Raw genomic sequence first — 26,907 nt, forward strand, 5'->3', positions numbered from 1 at the left:
ACACATATATATGGAATCTAAGAAAAAAAAAAAAAAAGGTCATGAAGAGCCTAGGGGCAGGATGGGAATAAAGACACAGACCTACTAGAGAATGGATTTGAGGACATGGGGAGGGGGAAGTGTAAGCTGGGACAAAGTGAGAGAGTGGCATGGACTTATATACACTACCAAATGTAAAATAGATAGCTAGTGGGAAGCAGCCGCATAGCACAGGGAGATCAGCTCAGTGCTTTGTGACCACCTAGAGGGGTGGGATAGGGAGGGTGGGAGGGAGACGCAGAAGGGAGGAGATGATATATGCATATGTATAGCTGATTCACTTTGTTATAAAGCAGAAACTAACACACCATTGTAAAGCAATTATACTCCAAAAAAGATGTTAAAAAAAAAAAAAAAGGCCATGCCATTCTTATTCCTAATCCGTGGATGTGATCTGTTTTTTGTTTTTTTTTTTTTTTTTTTTTTTTTCTGGAAGCTTTAAGACTTGCTCTCTCCTTGGTGTTTTGTGATTTTAAAATAATGTGCTTTTATATATGTTGTTCCCCCCATTCAGCAAGCTAGATATTAGTTCTTTGATAACTTCCTTTTCTTTATTTTCTTGGTTCATTCTTGCTTGGGCATCTATTATATATAACCACGTTGAGCTGGTTAATATTCACCCAAGCATAAACCTCTACATTTCTTCTTTTCTCTCCCTTTTCTCCATCTCATTGTCTTCTAGGTATACACTGAAAAGGAACTCCTCAAATTTATCCTCTACCACTCTATTAAATTTAAATTTTTTCTGCTATCACATTTAAAAGACATCTCTAAAAACTCTCCTGTTAATTTCTTTGTTTTTTCACATTTGTTAGCATGATCTTTTTGTTTCATTGATACAATGCCTTCTATCTCTTATGACTCTCTCTCTCTCTCTCTCTCTCTCTCTCTCTCTCTATATATATATATATATATATATAAATATGTAGTTTTCTTCTTCCTCATCCTTTGTTTCTTTTAATTTCCTTTCTCTACATGTTTTGTTCTTTTTCACATTAGGGGTTTTTCTGAACGTGATTCATGTCTGTTTACTCATATTTAAGAGTAAAAAGAGCACACATACACAAACTTAAAAAGTTACCTTTTTTTGTAAAAATGCTTAAGATTTACTCTCTTAGCAAATTTCAAGTATACAATACAGTATTATTAGCTATAGTCACCATGCTGTACATTAGATCCTTAAATCTTACTTATTGTTAAATATTTGTTGAATTAAAAAAAGTAGATAGATGAACTTTCTTCCAAGCATGCAAAAACAAGAGAATGATTGGCTGTCTGTGAGTGTGTGTGTACACGCATGTATGAGAGTGCATACATGTATGTGTATATATATGTATGTATGTGTGTGTGTGTGTGTGTTTGGGTAATAAAAGCTAAACCTAAAGGTTGAAAAGAATATTATTCAGCTGAATTGCCAAAGCCAGAGATTGATGTTAATCTGCACACTCGAGTCCCTTGGTTATTGTAATTTCCTCTAATGCTGAATCCCACTGAATTTCCAAGCCAGTCGTGGCCGTGGCATGAAGTAACTAGCTCACTCCTCAGAGGAGTCAAGAATTTGTCTTGCTGCCATAGAACCAGTAACACACATACTAACTGTGCTGACATTTCCTTCTCCCTTGCTATCTCTCCTCTCTAGCTGAACTGTCTTGGTTTGCACAACTGAGTGTCTGCCTCTGTTTCCATGCCATACATTTCATCCTCCTGAGAGTGAAATTCTGTAAACCTTAACTAGGTTGGCAAAGTTAAGGTTTTTTAACATTCCTTTGCTTCATCTATTAAAATACCAACTGCACAATATGAATTATGGAACATTGCTCTGAACTGTGTTTATTGATAACAGTAATCTGTGTGTTGTATACTGGAGTCTCAACCGAGAACCTTACTCCACATGAATTGATTATAAGAAAAGGGGCAGGAAAATGTTCTGAATTATGGCCATTCCTCCCATGTGTCCACTGCCCTCTGATCTCTGGAATGGGCTCTCCTGACCTCCCTAAAGTTCCTCTTTACGCATTACCTTAACACCAGCTCCATGCATCCACATAACAGCAACCTAAAACCTGTGACAGGAAACAGTGAACACCCACAGGTGTTTCTGGACCTCACTCCAGATCCTCTTTGCTTTCTCCTGACTTACTCCTACTTTGGTGAAGTTGTTCAAATGGTTTCATATCCAGACTTCAACTATCCCTTCCATGACTCTAGTTTGTATGAAAGTAATTGGCTTTCTTCTCTTTAGAAGACCTCGGATTATCTACGAACTTTAGCTGTTTTAGGACCCATTTGCAGTCATGATCTCACTCTACTTGCAGATCAGCTGGTGAGTAACCACTATAAGGTCTGCTGGCTGGTGCCATTTATTTGACATCTCAGGGCGTACGGTACTCCGGAAGGCATTCACTGTCCTCCACAGAAGTAACACCGTAGACCAAAAGGTTTATCAGGCCCCTCTTATTCCAGAGGTTCAGTGTTCTTCCAGAATTTGCAAGGTTTCGAAGCTGTCATGATATAAGCCCACTAGCCACTTGTGTTTACCCATGACTAATGCAGAAAGCATGATGAGTAAACATGAAGTTAATCAGTGAGGTTAAGTAGCTAGTCATAGTCAAGAGGGCCACTAATGTCACATTCCTTTCTATATATCTGAGGAAGGATTCACATATTTGTAATGACCTTCTACTTCTGTCAAGCTCCAGGTGTGTCAGTCATTAACTGGGTGAATGTTTTAGGTACTATTTAAACCAATAGCTATTTTATAGAAAACTCACCCCCTTCCAGGAGTTTCAGTCAAAAAACAATAGAGATAGATGGTTCTTCCAAGATCTCCTCTTGCCACTGCAACTCTGAGAACAGGAAGTAAGGGATAAGTGGCCATATGGCTTACCTTACTTCTTGTATATTTGAGAGTCATTCAAGGGAATATAGTTTTCTAATGACCCTCATGTAAGTCTGCTGGATAACAAAGTTCTAATGTTGGAACTCTTTTCATCTACTGACATTTATAATAAAAAAATTTTTGAGTGTAACTTTGCCATAATTATTCATTTTGATTAAGATATTTACAGGAAATAAACCGTTTATTTTCTCTAACTAATGAAACTGAAAGCTAAGAACATTGGTGGGAGGAGTCTCAATACTGTTTCCTAACTTCCCTCTCTCCGGGAAAGCACAGTGTGAGGTAGTCAGCACTAAATCAAGTTTTTGTCTAGCCAGTGCCCTTTTTCCTTGTTGTCTTTCAAAATACTTCTTTTTCCTCTGCCCTTCAGGAGATTATAAAATTCTGCAGTTCAGTCTCTGTGAGCTTTACTGATTTATCGTCCTACTTAAGTAAAATAAGCAGTGATTCTTGCATTTCTAAAGAAAACCTCAAGGTCTGGACTACTGTGGAGGACATTTTCACTGAGGTAAGGCTGGTAGGGATTTCTCTAGAGAGCTGTGGGTACCTGATTGGTAGCCTCAAGATGAGAAGGGGAGCTTTAGTCATGAAAAATTTGGGGGGAAAGGTTTTATATCAACTATATTCAGAAAAGTGAAAACAGCAGTAGCTTGATTCTAATCCTTTACTGCCTAGGCAAATAATAGACATTTTATTCCACTACAACTGAAGCCTGAACAAAGGGAGATGCATTTTGACTATAGAAGATATTAAAATGTATTCCCAGGCAACTATCGGCATGAGCTATATTTAGAGAAAAGGTTTGGTTTCCTTCCCTGGAAGATACACAGGAAACTTGGTGGCTGTGGTGGGGGCCTGGGTGAAAGTCAAGATAGGGGCATGATAAAAGTATCATAAAATAATATTGAGTAAAAAAATACATCTGGTTATAAAAGTGTATTGTATGGCATTGTCCTAATTTTAGAAACACACACACAGAGGAGAGCAGAGAAGTTTCAATTCCACAAGTACAGTTATACAAAACATGGCTTCTTTACCTCTCTTAAGACAGTTTACTTTTTCTTTTAGACTCCATTTTACACCAGCTGCCAGTGTTGTTATTTCAGTTTCTCTTAGGATTACTTTCTGCCTTCCTGAAAATTAATACTTTTTTTTTCTGGTGGCAAGGCATAGGAGAGAGGCAGAGAGAGGTAATTACAAATAGATTTCTATTGTCTACTTTTAGAATTGTTTAAAGACTTTCTGTATGGCCTGATACAGTAATATTTTATATGTGCTTGACTAGAATATAAGATTTTTAATATTCATTTCAGAATCTTATGTATGTTAGATAAATGCTATTAATTACACTTATTATATTTACTTTCAGTAGGCAAATACACAATTAAAACTGTTGTATTTCCCTAGGAGTTGGACGTTTTATCATTGTGTTGTGCTCTGATGATACTTATCTTCAGACCTATTTAAAACCACAGTAATATAGATAAACTGGTTTTCTTTTACTTACTCTTTGCATGATAAATATTTTTCTTTTATTTTTCCACTTTTAAGTGATCTTTTATTAACAATACATTGGCAGATTTCTTAAATCCAAGTCGACCAATTTGTCACTTAAGCTTAACCGGTTAGACCCTTTATGTTGATAATTAACATATATTGTCTTGTATCTGCTTTCTTCATTTCAATTTATGATACTTCTATATTCTCCTTTTTTGATTTGTTTTTGTTTTTTACTTATACCCCTATCTGACTTACCATTTAAGACAAATACATTAATGAACTGTCATATTCTTTGTCCTCCCTCTCTCCCTCCACCATGTTGATATACTTCCTGCTTCTCTTCTCTTCAGTCAGGGCTTTATTTTTTTTTTTAAGGCATAGACACACCTAATCACGTTAAGTTTTCACTCTTACTTACCTTTCAGCTTACAGTTTTTCTTGACTTTATATATTAATTTTTACTGACTATTACTTCCAATAGATGTTTCCATATGGGTCTTTGTCTGCCAAAACTACCAATGCCTTGAATACAATAGTGTTTGAGGCCCTCATATTTAAGTATCATTTGGACTAGATTAAAAATTCTACTCTAAAAATTATTTTTCCCTCAAGATAGATGGGGAGTACCTCTTCTCTTACCCCTGGGACTAGATATGTTGTGAAATTCACAATCTGGAAACTTCAGAAAGGCTATTTAATGAATCTAATTTATTATCTGGGGAGAGGGAGCTAAGGTCTGCATTTTATATTTTTTTCTTCCAGTTTTATTGAGACATAATTTACATATGGCACTGTATGAATTTAAGGTGTGCAGCATAGTGATTTGATTTATATCCATCATGAAGCGATAAGCATAATAAGTTTAGTGAACATCCATCATCTTATATAGATACAAAATTACAGAAGTACAAAAAAATTTTCTTTTTCTTATGAAGAGAACTCTTAGGATATACTCTCATAATAACTTTCATATATAACATACAGCAGTGGTAATTATATTTATCATGTTGTGCATTACATCCCTAGTACCTATTTATCTTATAACTGAAAGTTTTCACCTTTTTCCTGACTTCATCCAATTCCCTTTCTCCTCTTGGGTTACTACAAATCTAATTTCTTTTCTATGAGTTTGTTTGTTTGTTTTTGCAGTATAACTGACCTAAAACATTGTGGTAGTTCCTGTTATGCAACATAGTGTTCCATTCTTTCTTTCTTCTTTTTTTAAACATCTTTATTGGAGTATAATTGCTTTACAACGGTGTGTTAGTTTCTGCTTTATAACAGAGTGAATCAGTTATACATATACATATATCCCCATATCTCCTCCCTCTTGCATCTCCCTCCCACCCTCCCTATCCCACCCCTCTAAGCGGTCACAAAGCACTGAGCTGATCTCCCTGTGCTATGTGGCTGCTTCCCACTAGCTATCTATTTTACATTTGGTAGTGTATATATGTCCTTGCCACTCTCTCAGTTCGTCCCAGCTTACCCTTACCCCTCCCTGTGTCCTCAAGTCCGTTCTCTATGTCTGCATCTTTATTCCTGTCCTGCCCCTAGGTTCATCAGAACCTTTTTTTTTTTTTTTTAGATTCCGTATATATGTGTTAGCATACAGTATTTATTTTTCTCTTTCTGACTTACTTCACTCTGTATGACGGTCTCTAGCTCCATCCACATCACAACAAATAACTCAACTTCGTTTCTTTTTATGACTGAGTAATATTCCATTGTATATATGTGCCACATCTTCTTTATCCATTCATCTGATGATGGACACTTAGGTTGCTTCCATGTCCTGGCTATTGTAAATAGAACTTCAATGAACATTGTGGTACATGACTCTGCCGCAGACCAGCTGCAGAAAGCTAGAAGTTCCTGGCGGTGAGGGGTAAGGAACTGAAAAGCACCAGTATGGGGTCAGAAGGGCCAAGACAACTGATGGTTGCAAGGCAAGTTTATTCAAAGAGCATGAATGTATATATAGGTTTAGTACGGAACGAATACTAGACAACAAATCAGTAAACCTTGTATTTCCACATAATTCTGTCGCCACTATCTATGCGCCACTATCTATGCGTCAGCATGCCTTATGGGCCATTCTTTGGAAATACAGACTTCCCCCTCAGGGCAGCATGTCCTTCTTCTGGAGAACAACCAGGGGCTCTTAGATCCAGAGCAGGCACCTGGAACGAAACTGGCCGCAAGCCATTTTCCTTTTTTACGCTCATTACCGCAGCATCAGGAGTGCATACCAAGAAAGAGACAAGCAGTTCTCCGGAAAGCAGAAAGCTGAATAAGCTTACAGCTTGGGGGCCACCACATGACTCTTTTTGAATTATGTTTTTTTCAGGGTATATGCCCAGTACTGGGATTGCTGAGTCATATGGTAGTTCTATTTTTAGTTTTTTAAGGAACTTCCACACTGGGCTCCATAGTGGTTGTATCAACTTACATTCCCACCAACAGTGCAAGAGGTTCCCTCTTCTCCACACCCTCTCCAGCATTTATTATTTGTAGATTTTTGATGATGGCCATTCTGACTGGTGTGAGGTGATACCTCATTGTAGTTTTGATTTGCATTTCTCTAACGATTAATGATGTTGAGCATTCTTTCATGTGTTTGTTGGCAATCTGTATATCTTCTTTGGAGAAATGTCTATTTAGGTCTTCTGCCCATTTTTGGATTGGGTTGTTTGTTTTTTTGATATTGAGCTGCATGAGCTGCTTGTAAATCTTGGAGATTAATCCTTTGTCAGTTGCTTCATTTGCAAATATTTTCTCCCATTCTGAGGGTTGTCTTTTGGTCTTGTTTATGGTTTCCTTTGCTGTGCAAAAGCTTTTAAGTTTCATTAGGTCCCATTTGTTTATTTTTGTTTTTATATCCATTTCTCTAGGAGGTGGGTCAAAAAGGATCTTGCTGTGATCTGTGTCATAGAGTGTTCTGCCTATGTTTTCCTCTAAGAATTTGATACTGTCTGGCCTTACATTTAGGTCTTTAATCCATTTTGAGTTTATTTTTGTGTATGGTGTTACGTAGTGTTCTAATTTCATTCTTTTACATGTAGCTGTCCAGTTTTCCCACCACTACTTATTGAGGAAGCTGTCTTTTCTCCATTGTATATTCTTGCACCTTTATCAAAGATAAGTTGACCATATGTGTGTGGGTTTATCTCTGGGCTTTCTATCCAGTTTCATTTACCTATATTTCTGTTTTTGTGCCACTACCATGCTATCTTGATTACTGAAGCTTTGTAGTATAGTCTGAAATCCTGGAGCCTGATTCCTCCAGCTCTGTTTTTCTTTCTCAAGATTGCTTTGGCTATTCGGGGTCTTTTGTGTTTCCATAGAAATTGTGAAAATTTTTGTTCTAGTTCTGTGAAAAATGCCATTGGTAGTTTGATACAGATTGCATTGAATCTGTAGATTGCTTTGGGTAGTAGAGTCATTTTCACAGTGTTGATTCTTCCATTCCAAGAGCATGGTATATCTCTCCATCTGTTTGTATCATCTTTAATTTCTTTCATTAGTGTCTTATAGTTTTCTGCATACAGGTCTTTTGTCTCCTTAGGTAGGTTTATTCCTAGGTATTTTATTCTTTTTGTTGCAGTGGTAAATGGGAGTGTTTCCTTAATTTCTGTTTCAGATTTTTCATCATTAGTGTATAGGAATGCAAGAGATTTCTGTGCATTAATTTTGTATCCTGCTACTTTACCAAATTCATTGATTAGCTCTAGTAGTTTTCTGGTAGCATCTTTAGGATTCTCTATGTATAGTATCATGTCATCTGCAATCAGTAACAGCTTTACTTCTTCTTTTCCGATTTGGATTCCTTTTATTTCTTTTTCTTCTCTGATTGCTGTGGCTAAAACTTCGAAAACTATGTTGAATAATACTGGTGAGAGTGGGAAACCTTGTCTTGTTCCTGATCTTAGTGGAAATGTTTTCAGTTTTTCACCATTGAGAATGATGTTGGCTGTGAGTTTGTCATATATGGCCTTTATTATGTTGAGGTAAGTTCCCTCTGTGCCTACTTTCTGGAGGGTTTTTATCATAAATGGGTGTTGAATTTTCTCGAAAGCTTTTTCTGCATCTATTGAGATGATCATATGGTTTTTATTCTTCAGTTTGTTAATATGGTGTTAATATGGTGTATCACATTGATTGATTTGCATATATTGAAGAATCCTTGCATTCCTGGAATAAACTCCACTTGATCATGGTGTAGGATCCTTTTAATGTGCTGTTGGATTTTATTTGCTAGTATTTTGTTGAGGATTTTTGCATCTATGTTCATCAGTGTTATTCGCCTGTTGTTTTCTTTCTTTGTGACATCTTTGTCTGGTTTTGGTATCTGGGTGATGGTGGTCTCGTAGAATGAGTTTGGGAGTGTTTCTCCCTCTGCTATATTTTGGAAGAGTTTGTGATGGGTAAGTGTTAGCTTTTCTGTAAATGTTTGATAGAATTTGCCTGTGAAGCCATCTGGTCCTGGGCATTTGTTTGTTGGAAGATTTTTAATCACAGTCTCAATTTCATTGCTTGTGATTGGTCTGTTTATATTCTCTATTTCTTCCTGGTTCAGTCTCAGAAGGTTGTGGTTTTCTAAGAATTTGTCCATGTCCCAGGTTGTCCATTTTATTGGCATATAGTTGCTTGTAGTAATCTGTCATGATCCTTTGTATTTCTGCAGTGTCAGTTGTTACCTCTCTTTTTTCATTTGTAATTCTATTGATTTGAGTCTTCTCCCTCTTTTTCTTTATGAGTCTGGCTAATTGTTTATCAATTTTGTTTATCTTCTCAAAGAACAAGCTTTTAATTTTATTGAGTTTTGCTATTGTTCCTTCATTTCTATTTCATTTATTTCTTCTCTGATCTTTATGATTTCTTTCCTTCTGCTAACTTTGGTGTTTTTTTGTTCTTCTTTCTCTAATTGCTTTAGGTTTAAGGTTAGATTGTTTATTTGAGACGTTTCTTGTTTCTTGAGGTAAGATTGTATTGCTATAAACTTCCCTCTTAGAACTGCTTTTGCTGCATCCCATAGGTTTTGCGTCATTGTGTTTTCATTGTCATTTGTTTCTAGGTATTTTCGATTTCCTCTTTGATTTCTTCAGTGATCTCTTGGTTATTAAGTATGTATTGTTTAGCCTCCATGTGTTTGTATTTTTTACAGATTTTTTTTCCTGTAATTGATATCTAGTCTCATAGCATTGTGGTCAGAAACGGTACTTGATATGACTTCAATTTTCTTAAATTTATCAAGGCTTGATTTGGGACCCAAGATATCATCTATCTTGGAGAATGTTCCATAAGCACTTGAGAAGAAAGTGTATTCTGTTGTTTTTGGATGGAATGTCCTATAAATATCAATTAAGTCCATCTTTTTTAATGTATCATTTAAAGCTTGTGATTTCTAATTTATTTTCATTTTGCATGATCTGTCCATTGGTGCAAGTGGTGTTAAAGTTCCCTACTATGATTGTGTTACTGTTGATTTCCCCTTTTATGGCTGTTAGCATTTGTCTTATGTATTGAGGTGCTCCTATGTTGGGTGCATAAATATTTACAATTGTTATATCTTCTTCTTGGATTGATCCCTTGATCATTATGTAGTGTCCTTCTTTGTCTCTTGTAATAGTCTTTATGTTAAAGTCTATTTTGTCTGATATAAGAATTGCTATTCCAGCTTTCTTTTGATTTTCATTTGCATGCAATATCTTTTTCCATCCCCTCACTTTCAGTCTTTATGTGTCCCTAGGTCTGAAGTTGGTCTCTCGTAGACAACAGATATACGTTCTTGCTGTTATATCCATTCAGCCAGTCTATATCTTTTGGTTGGAGCATTTAATCCATTTACATTTAAGGTAGTTGTCGATATGTATGTTCCTATTACCACTTTTAAAAATTGTTTTGGGTTTGTTATTGTAGGTCTTTTCCTTCTCTTGTGTTTACTGCCAAGAGAAGTTCCTTTAGCATTTGTTGTAAAGCTGGCTTTTTTGTGCTGAATTCTCTTAGGTTTTGCTTGTCTGTAAAAGTTTTAATTTCTCCATCGAATCTGAATGAGATCCTTGCTGGGTAAAGTAATCTTGGTTCTAGGTTTTTCACTTTCATCACTTTAATTATGTCCTGCCACTCCCTCCTGGCTTGCAGAGTTTCTGCTGAAAGATCAGCTGTTCACCTTATGGGGATTCCCTTGTATGTTATTTGTTGTTTTTCCCTTGATGCTTTTAATATTTTTCTTTGTATTTAATTTTTGATAGTTTGATTAATATGTGTCTTGACGTGTTTCTCCTCCGATTTATCCTGTATGGGAGTCTCTGCACTTTCTCGACTTGAATGACTATTTCCTTTTCCATATTAGGGAAGTTTTCAACTATAATCTCTTCAAATATTTTCTCAGTCCCTTTCTTTTTCTCTTCTTCTTCTGAGACCCCTATAATTCAAATGTTGGTGTGTTTAATGTTGTCTCAGAGGTCTCTGAGACTGTCCTCAATTCTTTTCATTCTTTTTTCTTTATTCTGCTCTGTTGTTGTTATTTCCACTATTTTATCTTCCAGGTCACTTATCCATTCTTCTGCCTCAGTTATGGTGCCATTGATTCCTTCTAGAGAATTTTCAATTTCATTTATTGTGTTGTTCATCATTGTTTGTTTGCTCTTTAGTTCTTCTGGGTCCTTGTTAAACGTTTCTTGTATTTTCTCTAGTCTATTTCCAAGATTTTGGATCATCTTTACTATCATTACTCTGAATTCTTTTTTAGGTAGACTGCCTATTTCCTCTTCATTTTTTTGGCCTGTGGGGTTTTACCTTACTCCTTTGTCTGCTGTGTGTTTCTCTGTCTTCTCATTTTGCTTAACCTTACTGTGTTTGGGGTCTCCTTTTCACAGGCTGCAGGTTCGTAGTTCCTGTTGTTTTTGGTGTCTGCCCCCAGTGGCTAAGGTTGGTTCAGTGGGTTGTGTAGGCTTCCTGGTGGAGGGGAGTAGTGCCTGTGTTCTGGTGGATGAGGCTGGATCTTATCTTTCTGGTGGGCAGGTCCATGTCCTGTGGTGTGTTTGGGGGTGTCTGTGACCCTATTATGATTTTTGGCAGCCTCACTGCTAATGGGTGGGTTTGTGTTCCTGTCTTGCTAGTTGTTTGGCATAGGGTGTCCAGCACTGTAGCCTGCTGGTCATTGAGTGGAGCTGGGCCTTAGCGTTGAGATGCAGATGTCTGGGAGAACTTTCGCCATTTGATATTACATGGAGCTGGGAAGTTTCTGGTGGACCAATGTCTTGAACTCAGCTCTCCCAACTCAGAGGCACAGGCCTGACACCTGGCTGGAGCACCGAGACCTTGTCAGCCACACAGGTCAGGAGAAAAGGGAGAAAAAAAGAAAGAAAATAAATCAAGTTATTAAAATAAAAAATGATTATTAAAAATAAAAAAATTAAAAAGTAAGAAAAAAGGGAACAAAGAAGAAAAATAAGAAAGAAAGAAAGAGGAGAGCAACCAAACCAAAAAACAAATCCACCAATGATAACAAGTGCTAGAAACTATACTAAAAAACAAAACAAAACAAAACAAAAAACGGATGGACAGAAACCTAGGACACATGGTAAAAGCAAAGCTATACAAACAAAATCACACACAGAAGCATGCACATACACACTCACAAAAAGAGAAAAAGGAAAAAAATATATATATTGCTGCTGCCAAAGTCCACCACCTCAATTTTGGGATCATTCGTTTTCTTTTCAGGTATTCCAGAGATGCAGGGTACATCAGGTTGTTTGTGGAGATTTAATCCGCTGCTCCTGAGGCTTCTGGGAGAAATTTCCTTTTCCCTTCTTTGTTTTCACAGCTCCTGGGGTTCAGCTTTGGATTTGGCCCCGCCTCTGAGTGTAGATCTCCCGAGGACGTCTGTTCTCACCCAGACAGGATGGGGTTAAAGTAGCAGCTGATTAGGGGGATCTGGCTCACTGAAGCTGGGGAGAGGAAGGGGTATGGAATGCAGGGTGAGCCTTCAGCAACAGAGGCCAGCATGATGTTGTAACAGTCTGAGGCACACCGTTTGTTCTCCTGGGGAAGTTGTGCCTAGATCACGGGACCCTGGCAGTGGCGGGCTGCATAGGCTCCTGGGAGGGGAGGTGTGGATAGTGACCTCTGCTTGCACACAGCCTTCTTGGTGGCTGCAGCAGCAGCTTTAGCATATCATGCCCGTCTCTTGGCGTCTGTGCTGTAGCTGCAGCTTGCACCCCATCTCTGGAGCTCATTTAGGTGGTGCTCTGAATCCCCTCTCCTCGTGCACCCCAAAACAATGGTCTCTTCCCTCTTAGGCAGCTCCAGACTTTTTTCCAGACTCCTTCTCAGCTAGCTGTGGCTCACTAGCTCCCTTCAGGCTGTGTTCATGCAGCCAAACCCAGTCCTCTCCCTGGGATCTGACCTCTGAAGCCCGAGCCTCAGCTCCCAGTCCCCACCCGTCCCGGCGGATGAGCAGAGAAGCCTCTCGGTCTGGTGAGTGCTGGTCGGCACCGATTCTCTGTTCAGGAATCTCTCTGCTTTGCCCTCTGTACCCCTGTTGCTGCGCTCTCCTCCATGGCTCCGAAGCTTCCCCCCACCACGCCCTGTCTCAGCCAGTGAAGGGGCTTCCTAGTGTGTGGAAACTTTTCCTTCTTCACAGCTCCCTCCCACTGGTGCAGGTCCTGTCCCTATTCTTTTGCCTCTGTTTTTTTCTTTTTTCTTTTGCCCTACCCAGGTACATGGGGAGTTTCTTGCCTTTTGAGAGGTTTGAGGTCTTCTGCCAGCATTCAGTAGGTGTTCTGTAGGAGTTGTTCCACATGTAGATGTATTTCTGATGTATTTGTGGGGAGGAAGGTGATCTCCACATCTTACTATTCTGCTCTCTTGAAGGTCTCATGATTCGCTATTTCTATACATTTCAAATCAATCACCACAATAAGTCTAGTTATGATTGTCACTATACAAAGATATTACATACTTATTAACTATATTCCTCACTGTACATTTCATACACATGACTCATTTATTTTGCAACTGGAAGTTTGTACCTCTTAATCTCCCTAACATTTCTTTGCCCCCCACCCCCTCCCTGTGGAGAACACCCATTTGTTCTCTGTACCTGTAATTCTGTTTATGTTTTGATATGTTTGTTCATTTGTTTTGTGTTTTTAGATTCCACATATAAATGAAATCATACAATGTTTGTCTTTCTCTGTCTGACTTATTTCACTTAGCATAATACCCTCTAGGTCCATCCATGTTGTTGCAAATGGCAAGATTTTATTATTTTTTATGCCTGAGTAATAACCCATCATATATATTTACCACGTCTTCTTTATCCATTCATCTACTGAGGAGCATTTAAGTTGTTTTCATATCTTGGTTATTGCAAATAGTGCTGACGTGAACATTGCAGTGCATATATCTTTTCTAATAGTGTTTTTGTTTTCTTTGGATAGACACTCAAGAGTGTATCTTGAGTATCTGGATCATATGGTAGTTTTATTCCTAATTTTTTGCAAATCTCCATGTTGTTTTCCATAGTGGCTGCACCAGTTTACATTCCCACCAACAGAGCATGAGAGTTCTCTTTTCTCCATATCCTCACGAACACTTGTTATTTGTCATCTTTTTGATATAATAACCATTCTGACAGGTTAGTGATGTTAAACATCTTTTCATGAGCCTGTTGGCCATCTGTATGTCTTCCTTGGAAAAATGTCCCTTCAGATCCTCTGCTGATTTTTAAATTGGGTTGTTTGTTTGTTTGATGTTGACTTGTATGAATTCTTTGTATATTTTGGATATCAACCCATTGTCAGATATATTGTTTACAAATATAGTCTCCCATTCAGTAGGTGGCCTTTTGGTTTTGTTGATAGTTCCCTTTGTTGTGCAAAAGATTTTTAGTTTGATGTAGTCCCATCTATTTATTTTTGCTTTTGTTTCCCTTACCTGAGAAGATATATCCAAAAAAATATAATGAAGACTGATGTCAAGGTGTGTACTGCCTATGTTTTCTTCTAGAAGTTTTATGGTTTCAGGTCTTACATTTAAGTCTTTAATTTGTTTTGAATTTATTTTTGTATGGTGTGAGAGAGTAGACCAGTTTGCTTCTTTTGCATGTAGCTGTCCAGTTTTCCCAACACCATTTGTTGAAGAGGCTGTCTTTTATGCATTGTATATTCTTCCCACCTTTGTCAGATTAATTGCCCATAAAGTGTGGCTTCATTTCTGGGATCTATTCTGTTCTGTTGATCTATATATCTGTTTTTGTTCCATTACTATACTGTTTTGATTACTGTAGCTTTGTAGTATAGTTTGAAATCAGGGAGCATGGTACCTCCAGCTTTGTTCTTCTTTCTCAAAATTGTTTTGGCTTTTTGAGGTCTTTTGTGTTTCCATACAAATTTTAGATTTTTTTTGTTCTAGTTCTGTGAAAAATGCCATTGGTAATTTGATAGGGATTGCATTGTATCTGTAGAGTGCTTTGGGTAGTTTAGTCATTTTAATAATATTAATTCGTTCAATCCATGAACATTATATCTTTCCATTTTTTTGTGTTGTCTTCAATTTCTTTCATCAGTGTCTTATAGTTTTCCAAATACAGGTCTTCTACCTCCTTAGTCAGATTTATTCCTAAGCATTTTGTTCTTTTTGATGTGATTATAAATGGTATTGCTTTCTTAATTTCTGTTTTTGATAGTTCATTGTTAGTGTATAGAAATGCAACAGATTTCTATATATTAACTTCATATCCTGCAACTTAAGTGAATTCATTGATGAGTTTTAGTAGGTTTTTTTTGTGGTGTCTTTAGGATTTTCTATGTATAGTATCACTTCATCTGCAAACAGTAAAAGTTTTAGTTTTTCCTTTAAAATTTGGATTCCTTTTATTTTTCTTTGTTTCTAGTTTGGCTGCTGTGACTAGGACTTCTAATACTATGTTAAATAAAAGTGGTGAGAGTGGGCATCCTTGTCTTGTTCATATATATATGATTATTTTAAGTTGCTGACCTCTTAAGTTTAAACACATTTTAACAACACTGCATTTCCTCCCCCCTTTCCATGTTTAAAATTTTGACATCATATTCACATCTTTTTGTTTTGTGTATCCCTTAGCAACTTATTGCAGATATAGATGATTTTACAACTTTTGTCTTTTAACCTTCCTACTAGCTTTATACATGGCTAATATATTACCTTTACTGTATATTTGCCTTTACCAATGAGATTTTTTCCTTTTATGTTTCATGTTTCTTTTCTTTTTACTTGGAAAAGTCCCTTTAACATTTCTTTTAAAGCCAGTTTGCTGGTGCTGAACTCTTTTAGCTTTTGCTTGCCTGTAAAGCTTTTAATCTCTCCATAAAATCTGAATGAAAGACTTCCTGGCAAGAGTATTCTTGGTTGTAGATTATTCTTTTTCATCACTTTAAACATATCATGCCACTCCCTTCTGGTCTGCAGAGTTTCTGCTGAAAAGTCAGCTGATAGCCTTATGGGAGTTCCCTTGTATGAAACGTGTTGCTTTTCCCTTGCTGATTTTAATATTTTCTCCTTATCTTTAATTTTTGCCATCTTAATTACAGTGTGTCTTGGTGTGGTCCTCTTTGGGTTGATCCTGTTAGGGACTCACTGTGCTTCCTGTCTGTTTCCTTACCCAGGCTAAGGAAGTTTTCAGCTATTATGTCTTCAAATATGTTCTCTGCCCCTTTTTCTCTCTCTTCTCCTTCTGGGACCCTCCTATGATATGAAGAATGATAACATGTTTGATGTTGTCCCAGAGTTCTCTTAAACTGTCCTCATTTCTTTCTTTTTTTTTTTTTTTTGTTCAGCTTCAGTGATTTTCATTATTCTGTCTTCCAGCTCGCTGATCTGTTCTACTGTATCATTAGCTCTACTGTTGATTCCTTCTGGTTTATTTTTCATTTCAGTTATTTTATTCTTCCTCTCTGTTTGTTTCTTCTTTATATTTTCTAATTTTTTGTTAAAAACTTCTAACTTTTCACTCTGTTCATCCAATCTTCTCCCGAGTTCTTTGAGCATCTTTATGGTCACCTCTGTGAACTATTTATTGGGTAGGTTGCCTACCTCCACTTCACTTAGTTGTTCTTCTGAGGTTTTATCTTGTTCCTTCATTTGGAACATATTCCTCTTTAGCTTCATTTTGCCTAATTTCTTGTTTTATTTCTGTGTATTTGGTACATTGGTTATGTTTCCTGACCTTGGAGAAGTAGTCTTTTGTAGATGTCCTATTTGTCCCAGCAGTGCACTAACTACCTTCTGGTCACCAGAGCAATATGCTCTAGGGCTGCAGTCCCCAACTTTTTGGCACCAGAGACCAGTTTCATGGAAGACAATTTTTCCACAGACCAGGGTGGGGGGAATGGTTTCGGGATGATTCAAGCACATTACATTTATTATGCTCTTTATTTCTATTATTATTACAATGTGATATATAATGAAATACTTATACAACTCACCATAATGCAGAATCAGTGGGAGCCCTGAGCAGTTTTCCTGCAACTAGATGGTCCCATCTGGGGATGATGGGAGACAGTGACAGCTGAAGTGTGTTGCTCATGTCCAGTCTACTCTGTAATCTCGTTTTGGTTGCTGACACTGCAGAAAACCCTGCTTCACAAAGATAGGATGTTGGAAATGGAAGCAGGCTTTTCAGTGCTTTTGTGGCAATTTAAGGATATTCTACCTTGACTTTAATCCAGAATGTATGGAGATTTGAAGTTGTCTCAAACATACTTTTAAGGCCACTGTCATTTGCAGTCTCAAGCAGTTGATCCTCTTCTAGCATGGACAAAGTAGATTCACCTGGCTTATTCACAAATGAGTTGTAGATCCATTCCTTCCCAGTTCGGGGGTCTTTTGTGGTTGGGAAGTAATGCTCAAACTCTCTTGAAAGCTGAGATAGGTGATCGTGCACCAGGTGGGAGAAAGAAGGCCCTGGCTGACTCTCTCAAAATCTTTGCTAATGTTTGAAACATATCAAAAATCCCAATGTTCACTCGTCACCCCCCTAATTCCAGTTTGGCTTTGAATGAAGTCACTTTATCTACTGACTTGAACACAGTTGTAGTTCTCCCCTTAAGTGACAGATCGAGTTTGTTGAGCAGGTTGAATACGTCACACAAGTAAGCAAGTTTTTTTTTTTTTTAATTAATTAATTAATTAATTTTTAGCTGTGTTGGGTCTTCGTTTCTGTGTGAGGGCTTTCTCTAGTTGCCGCGAGCGTGGGCCACTCTTCATTGCGGTGCGCGGGCCTCTCACTGTTGTGGCCTCTCTTGTTGCGGAGCACAGGCTCCAGACGCGCAGGCTCAGTAGTTGTGGCTCACGGGCCCAGTTGCTCCGCGGCATGTGGGATCTTCCCAGACCACGGCTCGAACCCGTGTCCCCTGCATTGGCAGGCAGATTCTCAACCACTGCGCCACCAGGGAAGCCCAGTAAGCAAGTTTTGAGACCCGTTTTGTGTCACTGAAATGTGCTGCCAATGGTGCCTGTTTTTCTAAAAGAAATCTCTAAGGCAGCTCTCATAACTCAAAAACTCTGGCCAATGATCGACCTTTAGAAAGCCATCTCACTTCTGTGTATAAGAGAAGACGTGTGTGCTCTGTGTCCATCTCCTCACAAAGCTACATGAACAAATGTGAGTTAAGGGCATGTACTTTAATGTGACTGATAATTTTAATCACATCCTGCAAAACGTTGTTAAGTTCAGGTGACATTTTTCGGCTTATCAGCATTTCTCTATGGATGACACAGTGTTTAGACTCACATTCAGAAGTGACCTATTTGGCCTGAGTAGTGAAACCAGAAAGCCGTCCAGTCATGGCAGCCGCTCTGTCTGTGCATATACTGACACAAAATGACCAGTTCAGTTTTCCTGATATGTAATCATTCAAAGACTTGAATAGTTCTGCAGCTGTGGTGTTGGTTGGCAACAAAAGTGCACATAACATATCCTCATGCGCATCCTCCTGAAAAATATATTACACAAAAACAAGCATTGTTGTTTTGTTGTCAACATTGGTACACTCATCAACCTGGATTGCATACCACGGTGACTCATTAATCCTCTCTAACAATTATGCCTCAGTATCCTCTGCTATTTCATCAGTTCGTCTAGTTATGGTGCTAGCCGAAAGAGGAACACGTGCCACCTTTGAATTGCAGCCTCTCCTAAAATTTCACAACAAATGTCCTTAGCAGCAGGCAGGATCAACTGTTCACCAATAGTAAAGTGCTTCTTAGCTTTAGCAATGCAATTAGCCACTAAGAATGTTGCTCTCAGTGCAGACACATGTGATGAAGTGGTGGCCTTCGATAATTGCTTCTGTTCTTCGTGTTCACATGTTTTTGTTTTGAAAAAATCCAGAGGATTGTCTTTTCATGCAGGGTGCTTGGTCTCCATGTGGTGAAACAGTTTTGAAGCTTTCATGGCTTCGTTGGATAGCTGGTCACCACATACTATGCAAAGTGGGCTTGGAGAATGTTAATCACCTGTTGCAATGAACCCGTAATTTAAGTAGGACTCTTGGTATTTTCTTTTAAATGCAGCTTTCTTTTTGTTGGCAGTCTTAAGAGTCTTCTGCTGTCTCATCATTGGGTCTTTCCCCATTTTCAAAGAAGCTCTCCAGTGACTTTTGTTTTTTACTCATTTTGGCTAAGGTTAGCTTGCCAAAACTGTGACTGAGACAAGTGCATGGTGCGGGAAAGAGGCATGGACAGTAGTAAATAAAATAATGGGCCAGCCATGTGCAGACTAAAATTAGTGTCGGATTCTGACTTAAGCTCTGCCACCAGATGCAGCTGTACAATTGAAGTGCATCAACTCACTTGCCACTATAAAGCCTACCACCAGATGCAGCTTAATTGTCACTTGCCACTCACTGATAGGGTTTTGATATGAGTCTGCAAGCAATTGATTTATTATGGTCTCTGTGCAGTCAAACCTCTCTGCTAATGATAATCTGTATTTGCAGCCGCTTCCCGGTGCTAGCATCACCGCCTCAGCTCCACCTCAGATCATCAGGCATTAGATTCTCATAAGGAGTGCACAACCTATATCCTTCGCATGTGCAGTCACAGTAGGGTTTGCGCTCCTATGAGGCTCTAATGCCACCGCTGATCTGACAGGAGGTGCAGCTCAGGCAATAATGTGAGCAATGGGGAGCAGCTGTAGATACAGATGAAGCTTTGCTTGCTTGCCTGCTGCTTATCTCCTGCTGTACAGCCCTGTTCCTAATAGGCCATGGACTGGTACCAGTTTGTAGCCCAGGGTTTGGGGGCCCCTTCTCTTGGGGTTCCCCCTATGAGAGCTATGCAAGTCCTTCTTTTGTGGCCGGCTGACTATCGTGGATAGTCTGGTAAGTGTGGCTGGCCCCAGTTGGTTGCCAGGCCCTGCCTTGTGCCAAGGACAATGGTTGGTGAGGCTGGGTCACAAGGTGACTGGCTGTGCAACCTTGGGTGTCCCAGGGACAGTGCTGGCCCACTGGTAGGCAGGCCAGCAGGCTACAGGTTCTGGCGTGTCCCAAAACTGGTGCTGGCCACTGGTGAGTGGGGTTTGGTCATGGGGCAGCTGGCTGAGGGGTCCAGTGTGTGTCGGAACTGGTGTTGGCCTGTTGGTGGTTGGGTCTGGGGCCCAGTGGCCCCAGGGCTGGAGTCAGCCTGCTAAAGGACGGGACCAGGGACCAGGGCTTACTGGGACTAGGGCCGGCTCACTGGTGGGTGAAGCCAGGTCTCAGGGCCTCTGGTTACAGGACCCTGGCGGTCCTGAAGCTGGTATAAGCCTGTTGGTCATTGGGGCCAAAGCCTAGTGCCACTGGCTAAGGGGTCCAAGTTGTCCCAGAATTGGTTTTGGCCTACTGGCAGGCAGGGCAATGGCCCAGGAGATTCAGGGGCTGTTTCAGGCCTGCTGGTGGATTGGCTGGTTTTTGATAAGGCAGGCTGCAGCACTGTGGTGGTCCTGGGCCGGTGTGGGCTCATCACTCTATGGGCCTGATCTAACTGAGGTTGCTCATGATCTCTCAAGAAGGAATAATTCACAACCCTGGGAATTTGAACATTCCAATTATAAAAAAAGGTACACAAACACATGTTTCTTAACTAAAAGAATTCTTGACTTGAAACAGAAAACTGGAATACATACCATACATTGAGTGCCATCAAGGAGGTGCACAGGGCTCTAAAGAGGCCCAGAAGAGTGACACTCACTCCCAAATCAGGCCCCTGGTAGCTTTCAGAAGACAAAGCCTCAGTTGAGTCTTGAATGCTCTAAGGAGGTATTCAGAGGAAGAGAGATGGGAATGGCTTTCTAGGCCTTGGGAAGGGAATTAACAAAGTCATGAAATATGAAAAAGTAAGGTGTGGTGTGTATTTCTAGAGCAAGAGACATAAAAATTACAGAGGTAAAGAAAGAGGCAGATTATTCAAGGCATTTTAAGCCAGCCTATGGATCAAGAACTTTTTCAAAGAAAAAATGGGGAACTATTGAAGGATGTCAAGTGGGATAGAACCGTGGCTTTATAGAGAGATATCTGGCTCTATGAAAAGAACTGATTAGAGAAATTAAGCCTGGAAGGAGAAAAATCAAGCAGCCATTGAAATAATTCCAGCCAATAAATGCTGTGATCCTGTCCTAGAGAGAAGGGAGAAGTCCAACAAATGGACACTGATATGGGCACATAGGACACAGGGAACATGGTCCACACCCCAGGGAGAGATGATGCTAATGAGAACTGACTAGGGAAGTGCCAAGTGGATGGACTAGGGTTGATACCCAGCGTGGAACTGTAGTGCTATGACAGAAGGATATTTGTATAAGGTGAGAGGTTGCAGCCCATTTTGTTCATAGGCCACTTCAGACATGGTGGAAAGAGTCATGAACCAACAAGGCAGACATTCAAGAAGTAGGCTGCAGCTTCAATAAAGGATAGGAGGAGGAATCAGGGACTTGGACACTGCGTAGTCCATACTTGACACACTGCAACCATTGCTTATTTCTGGACCTCCTTCCACCATACCCACCCTTAAACCAACTCAAGATCATCATTAAAATGGGAGAATTTCTTAGAAGTTTCTCATACAGCAGTTTTCAACCCACTTTCCGCAGTAACACGTCTGGTAATTAAGTCTCTTTTTGTCACACACACCCATGGATAATACTTTGACATATGCCATTAACTCACATAGACATAACCAGTCTTTTAAATTGTCTGTAAAAAGGTGCAACACTGTATGTTTTTTTTCTCTTGCAGGCACGTACCTAACTTGAGAGATGGGGAATGAATTCAAGAGAATTATTCTGCTGAAAGGATTTCAGTACATCAGTGATTATCAGTTTAGCGTGATTAAGTGTTTACTGGCCAAGGATTTAAGACTGACTAGTAAAATGCAAGATGAATATGACAGAGTTAAGATTGCTAACTTGATGGAAGCAAAGTTCCGTGGGCCTGCCTGTGTTGACAAATTAATAGAATTGGTCAAAGATATAGAAGAAATTAAAGACCTTGCTAAAACTCTTAAAAATGAGAAGTTAAAAGGTACTTGGAAGAACCTCTTTCACACTCTCTCCGTACTGACCTCAACCTTAAATAGAACCCTGATTTGGTCAAAGTTTAGACCTCTCTTTTCCAACTTAGGACTCAGTAGCCATGACAATGGTAGTACTTTAGATGCCAACAAATTGACAACTTAGAGGATGCCTTTCCTACAAAGAGATCTGATATGTTTTAGAGGGTGTATTTTGGGGGTGTGGGCAAAGAAAATATTAGAAGGAGCTGATGAGAAAGGCTGAGGCTTCCATACATTAGAAAGGTTAGACAATGATGAAACAAAATTAGAACATGTAGGTTCTTGAAATATTTAAATCAGTAAATATGCATGCTCTATTATCATATTTACTCCATCATTTTTATACTTTCTAGAAACAACTCTGAGGCAGTACTTAAATAAAAACCTGCCTCTGAGAGATGTGAAGAACTTGCCTCTTATAAAACCACTGGATTAGGAAAACATATTTTAAAAAGTCAAAGTCCAGTATCACCACTTTGTCCCATCACAAATTAGATTATATTCATTTTCTCTGGTTTCAGTAATTCAAATAAGTCTTCTGTAGAAATTGACCCACCACTAGCATCATGAAAACTTTAGATTCTTAAAAGGAAAATATAGAATAAGTGGATTGTAAAAGGGTTCGACTGAGCTAGATAGGAGTCCAGAGGACAGGAAGAATATGCTCGTGGTACAGGGGACAAGAAAGGAAACCACTGAGGAAGTCTGAGCCAGTACCTATACCTATGCTGCTACTGCTGGCCACCTATGGACAAGCTAAGCTAATGCAGTAGAGGCAGATACCAGCTTACCCAGATCCACAAGCAGGAAGTGACAGGAAATAGTATTGAAGGTGCTTCAGGTATCTTAGACCAACTCCTCTGGATTTATCATGTTCTCTTTTACCACATCAGTTATTAGGAGAAGCAGAGCAAAAGAAGCAACTCCAGTGAAAAAAAGCAAGCTGAATAAACCCAGTCCTGACCAATCTACATCCAGTCCTGACCAATCTACATCCACCACTAATAAAGCTTTGGGACCTGAATCAATCAAGGATACACCTGTGAAGGTAGGATGGCTAAGGTCCCACAAAAGGAGATTTTACTGTGGCTTTTCTACTTATTACCTTCTTATGAACACTTAGTTCTTTATTCATTTCTCAACATGCAAATAAACGAATCAGAGAAAAGGGGATCCAGGGCCAGAGTGAAAATTAATTTTAGAGCCGGTGAATTAATAGGTACTGATCACCCATTATGTTTCCGAACTACTGTGCACTTTAAATTGTGTAATATAATTCCCTATGGTGGAAATATGAAATCATTACCCCTCTTTTAGATGTATATTAAAATAGCAATCAGATTAGGAAAACAGCTTGCCAAAGCCTACTCAAAGAGACTAAATTCAAACTTAGATTTTCTAAATCCAAGTCCACTGCTCCTCTCATCAACACAGAAGTGAGTATAGGAATGACATGTATAAAATTTTCCTTACTATTGGTATGAAGCCAACATACATGTGCACTGCTTACCTTCTGGCCATCTCTTCAGATGATGGACTATATGTAGTTCCCTGGAGTTCCCAAGGACATAAATTTTAGTATAATTAGAATCTAGTAATAAAAGTTTGATTTTCTCAGTAGTAAAGATGTGTTTCTTTTATTATTGAAAAGTATTAACCAGGGGAAAAAACCCTACTTTCAGGAAAAGAAAACCACAAAAACTAATGAATCTAAGAGGATGAATCTAAAGAAGGAGCAGAGTCAGCTTCCAGGATTTTTAGTAACCAGCACACAGTCAACTGAGAGCCTTCCCCAGACTCCTCAAATGCTTCCACCAAAGCCATCCAGCAGTTCCTCAACCAAGGTACCATTTCCCTGTTCCTAATACGTTCACCACCCTACATCATATTATAAGGATCCTCATGACCTTGAAATAGTTTCTCAGTAATCCCTTACTATATAAAATTTCCTTATATAATAAAATCACCCATTAATTTATCAAATGCAGATATTGAGACCTCAATGTATTCTAAGTCCTGTGGCTTTTGGCAAGGTATGCATTTATGAAATAATTCCTGACCTCAAGAATGTGACTGTCTTATGTTTGGTCCCGAAATAGGGAATGGGAGTGGCCAGACAATGAGACATGACTATAAGGGTATGTTTCTCCCTTTCACCCCTTTCCCCTTAACCACAGGTCTAGACTAGTTCTCAGAATTTTATGCTCTTTCCCATGTCAGGTGTTTGCACATAGGCTCTTTCCTTGATTGGGAATTCATTATCCCTGTCTCTTCTCTGGCTCAAATGCATTCAACCTTCAGGTACCAACCTGAATTCCTTCCCCAGGCAAGTTCTCACTGAAACAACCCCTTTCAAGAAAGGATCAGATACTTTCATTGTTTGCCTTCACAGGACGCTTTACTATTCCTTTATAGTACTTATCACAACTGTGATAACTCTACATTTTTCTTTTCTTCTAGACAAGGAGCTCAGATTATAGGTAACCTGTCCCAGAGGAAGACAAGACAGGGGTGGGAAAGTGATTTCACACCTGTAGACATTGACTCTTATTCCAACCTGCTTTTTGTTTTGCCCTGTGGTTATAGAAACCCAGGACTATGGAGCCTTTATTTGAGATGAATGGGCACTAAAAGATGGCCCCAAGACAACATGAAGGGTAGGCAAGAGCAGGATTTAAAACACTATTCTCTAACATAGTTTCTCACCTAAGACCCAAGCTGCCCTCTGACTCAGGCTGCATCCCCCCCCCACCCCCACCCCCATCACATGCCCCTTGAAGACAGACCTCCCATATAAAGGGACTCTCTATTTGGAGTGTTGTTTCCTTGTTGTCATTTTTCTTATTAGTTCCAAGAGTCCATATTTCGTCCAGTAATCTTTCCCAAAATATCAGTAGGTTTCTAGGAGCCTGAAGAGCAGATATCAGAAACCCACTTGTGTATTTTCTTGATCAGAAAGTCATAGTTAATAAACATCCTTAAATGCAGCCAATTTTGGACTGAGATTTGCTTCCCTTATAACCAGGGAAGTTTACCTTCCTGCTTTGGCCAGTTTGCATCAGATGTAGGACCTGGATTCCATCCCACACCAATGAAATTTCATCTGAGCTTTTAATATTTGGAGAGTGAAATTTGTAATCCTAGTTGAGATAGGAGAAAGATAGGTAATACAGGTATCTGTATATGTGCTATTACTTCAGAAAAAAATTGAAAACTTAAGACTCTACGTTAAAAAAGAGAAAAGAAATGATGTTGTGTTCTATGTGACTTTGAAAATCATTATCAAGAACTAAAGAAAAAAATCTTTTTTTCTCGAGAAAAAAAATGACATAGCCACCAAAATTAATGACTTAAAAAGGAAGACCGTATCTCAGAAACAGAGTCAGCTTCCAGGAACTTCAGCAACCAGCACATGCCCAACTGGGAGCAGCTGTCCAGTGAAATCTATACCTCCACCAACACCATCCAGCAGTTTCTCAGTCAAGGTACCTGCTCCCTGTTCCCATTCCTTGTACCTCCTACAACATAAGTACAAGAATTATCATAATCTCATTTCCCACAATTTACCATTTATTTAATATAATCACTCGTTCATTTTTCCGTGTATGTTTTGTGATCCCACTCTATTCTAACTCCTTGGCTATTTACAACACATGTATTTATGAAATAATCTCTAATTTTGAGAAGGTTACATTCTTGTGTTGAATAGAAAGAGGAGGGGAAGGTGACCAGACAAGTCAAGATGAATGTGTGTTCACCCTTACATTCCACTTTCCTTGGCCCTACTCCCCTTTTTTCACTGACCACATGATAGGGTTTATTTTCAAAGTTCTGTGCTCCTTCCCATGTCAGATGTTTTGACACGGACTTCTTTCTTTGTTTGGAATCACTTGTCCTGATTCACCACTGGTTCAGGTGTCTTCACCTTTCAGGTGCAAACCTGAATCTCTTCCTCATACAAGTCCTCACTGATATCCCCCTCCCAGAATACATTAGGTATTCCTCTTTTTTTTTTTTTTTAATAAATTTATTTATTTATCTACATTGTATTTTTGGCTGCGTTGGGTCATTGTTGCGGTGAGTAGGGGCTACTCTTCATTGTGGTGTGTGGGCTTCTCATTGCAATGGCTTCTCTTGTTGCAGAACATGGGCTCTGGGCGTGCAGACTTCAGTAGTTGTGGCTCATGGGCTCAGTAGTTGTGGCTCGTAGGCTCTAGAGCACAGGCTCAGTAGTTGTGGTGCATGGACTTAGTTGCTCCGTAGCATGTGAGATCTTCCTGGACCAGGGCTCGAACCCATGTCCCCTGCATTGGCAGGTGGATTCTTAATGGCTGTGCCACCAGGGAAGTCCTAGGTATTCCTCTTGTTTGTTTTCAAAGATCCGTTTCCTTTTCCTTTTTAGCACTTATTGCAACTGTAATAAATGTACATTTTTCTTTGTTACCATACTATAACATCAGTTATAAGGTTCCTGTCAACTGAAGAAAAATGCACAACCTAAAAGTTGAGAGTTATGTTTTATTCGGCAGACAATATGAGGACTTAAGTGGGGGACACAGAATCTCAGATAGCTCTGAGAGACTGCTCTGAAGAAACAAGGGGGGGAGCCAGGATGTATATGGGGTTTTGCAACAAAGACCAGGTAGTTGGAACATCAAAAGATTACTGTTAATAAAGACAGCCAGATATCTCAAGTTAAGGAATTTGGTACTTTTCTATGTATAGGAAGATGGAAGAGTCTGAACTCACTGAAATCATTCCTTTGCTATGAACCTCAGATATCTGGGGCCAGTCTCCTCTGCTTTCTCATGCTGAGTTTCCTCAAGGTGCACCATCAGGGTGGGCTGCAGCAGTTGACTGCTAGATGGTGGGCATCCTGTTTCTATCCC

General features: G+C 39.2%; 1 protein-coding gene across 4 annotated transcripts in view; it reads left to right on the forward strand.

Moving 5' to 3' along the window:
- The first annotated feature begins 3,182 nt into the window (after positions 1 to 3,182).
- LOC309635076 (interferon-activable protein 203-like) overlaps positions 3,183 to 26,907 on the forward strand; it is a 52,158-nt gene continuing 28,433 nt past the window's right edge. The window contains exons 1-6 of one of the 4 annotated variants that reach the window (XM_082405889.1): positions 3,185 to 3,446; positions 6,220 to 6,387; positions 21,703 to 21,987; positions 22,912 to 23,066; positions 23,701 to 23,862; positions 25,336 to 25,503. In XM_082405889.1, the coding sequence (XP_082262015.1) occupies positions 21,723 to 21,987; positions 22,912 to 23,066; positions 23,701 to 23,862; positions 25,336 to 25,503 (750 nt within the window). In that variant the 5' untranslated portion in view covers positions 3,185 to 3,446; positions 6,220 to 6,387; positions 21,703 to 21,722. Of the gene's footprint in view, positions 3,447 to 6,219; positions 6,388 to 13,975; positions 14,088 to 21,702; positions 21,988 to 22,911; positions 23,067 to 23,700; positions 23,863 to 25,335; positions 25,504 to 26,907 lie in introns of all 4 variants that reach the window. The other 3 variants (XM_082405890.1, XM_082405891.1, XM_082405888.1) reach the window with 3 other exon arrangements.

Source organism: Balaenoptera borealis, assembly GCF_965194805.1.
Source record: "Balaenoptera borealis genome assembly, chromosome: 1".
In the NCBI taxonomy this organism is placed as follows: domain Eukaryota; kingdom Metazoa; phylum Chordata; class Mammalia; order Artiodactyla; family Balaenopteridae; genus Balaenoptera; species Balaenoptera borealis.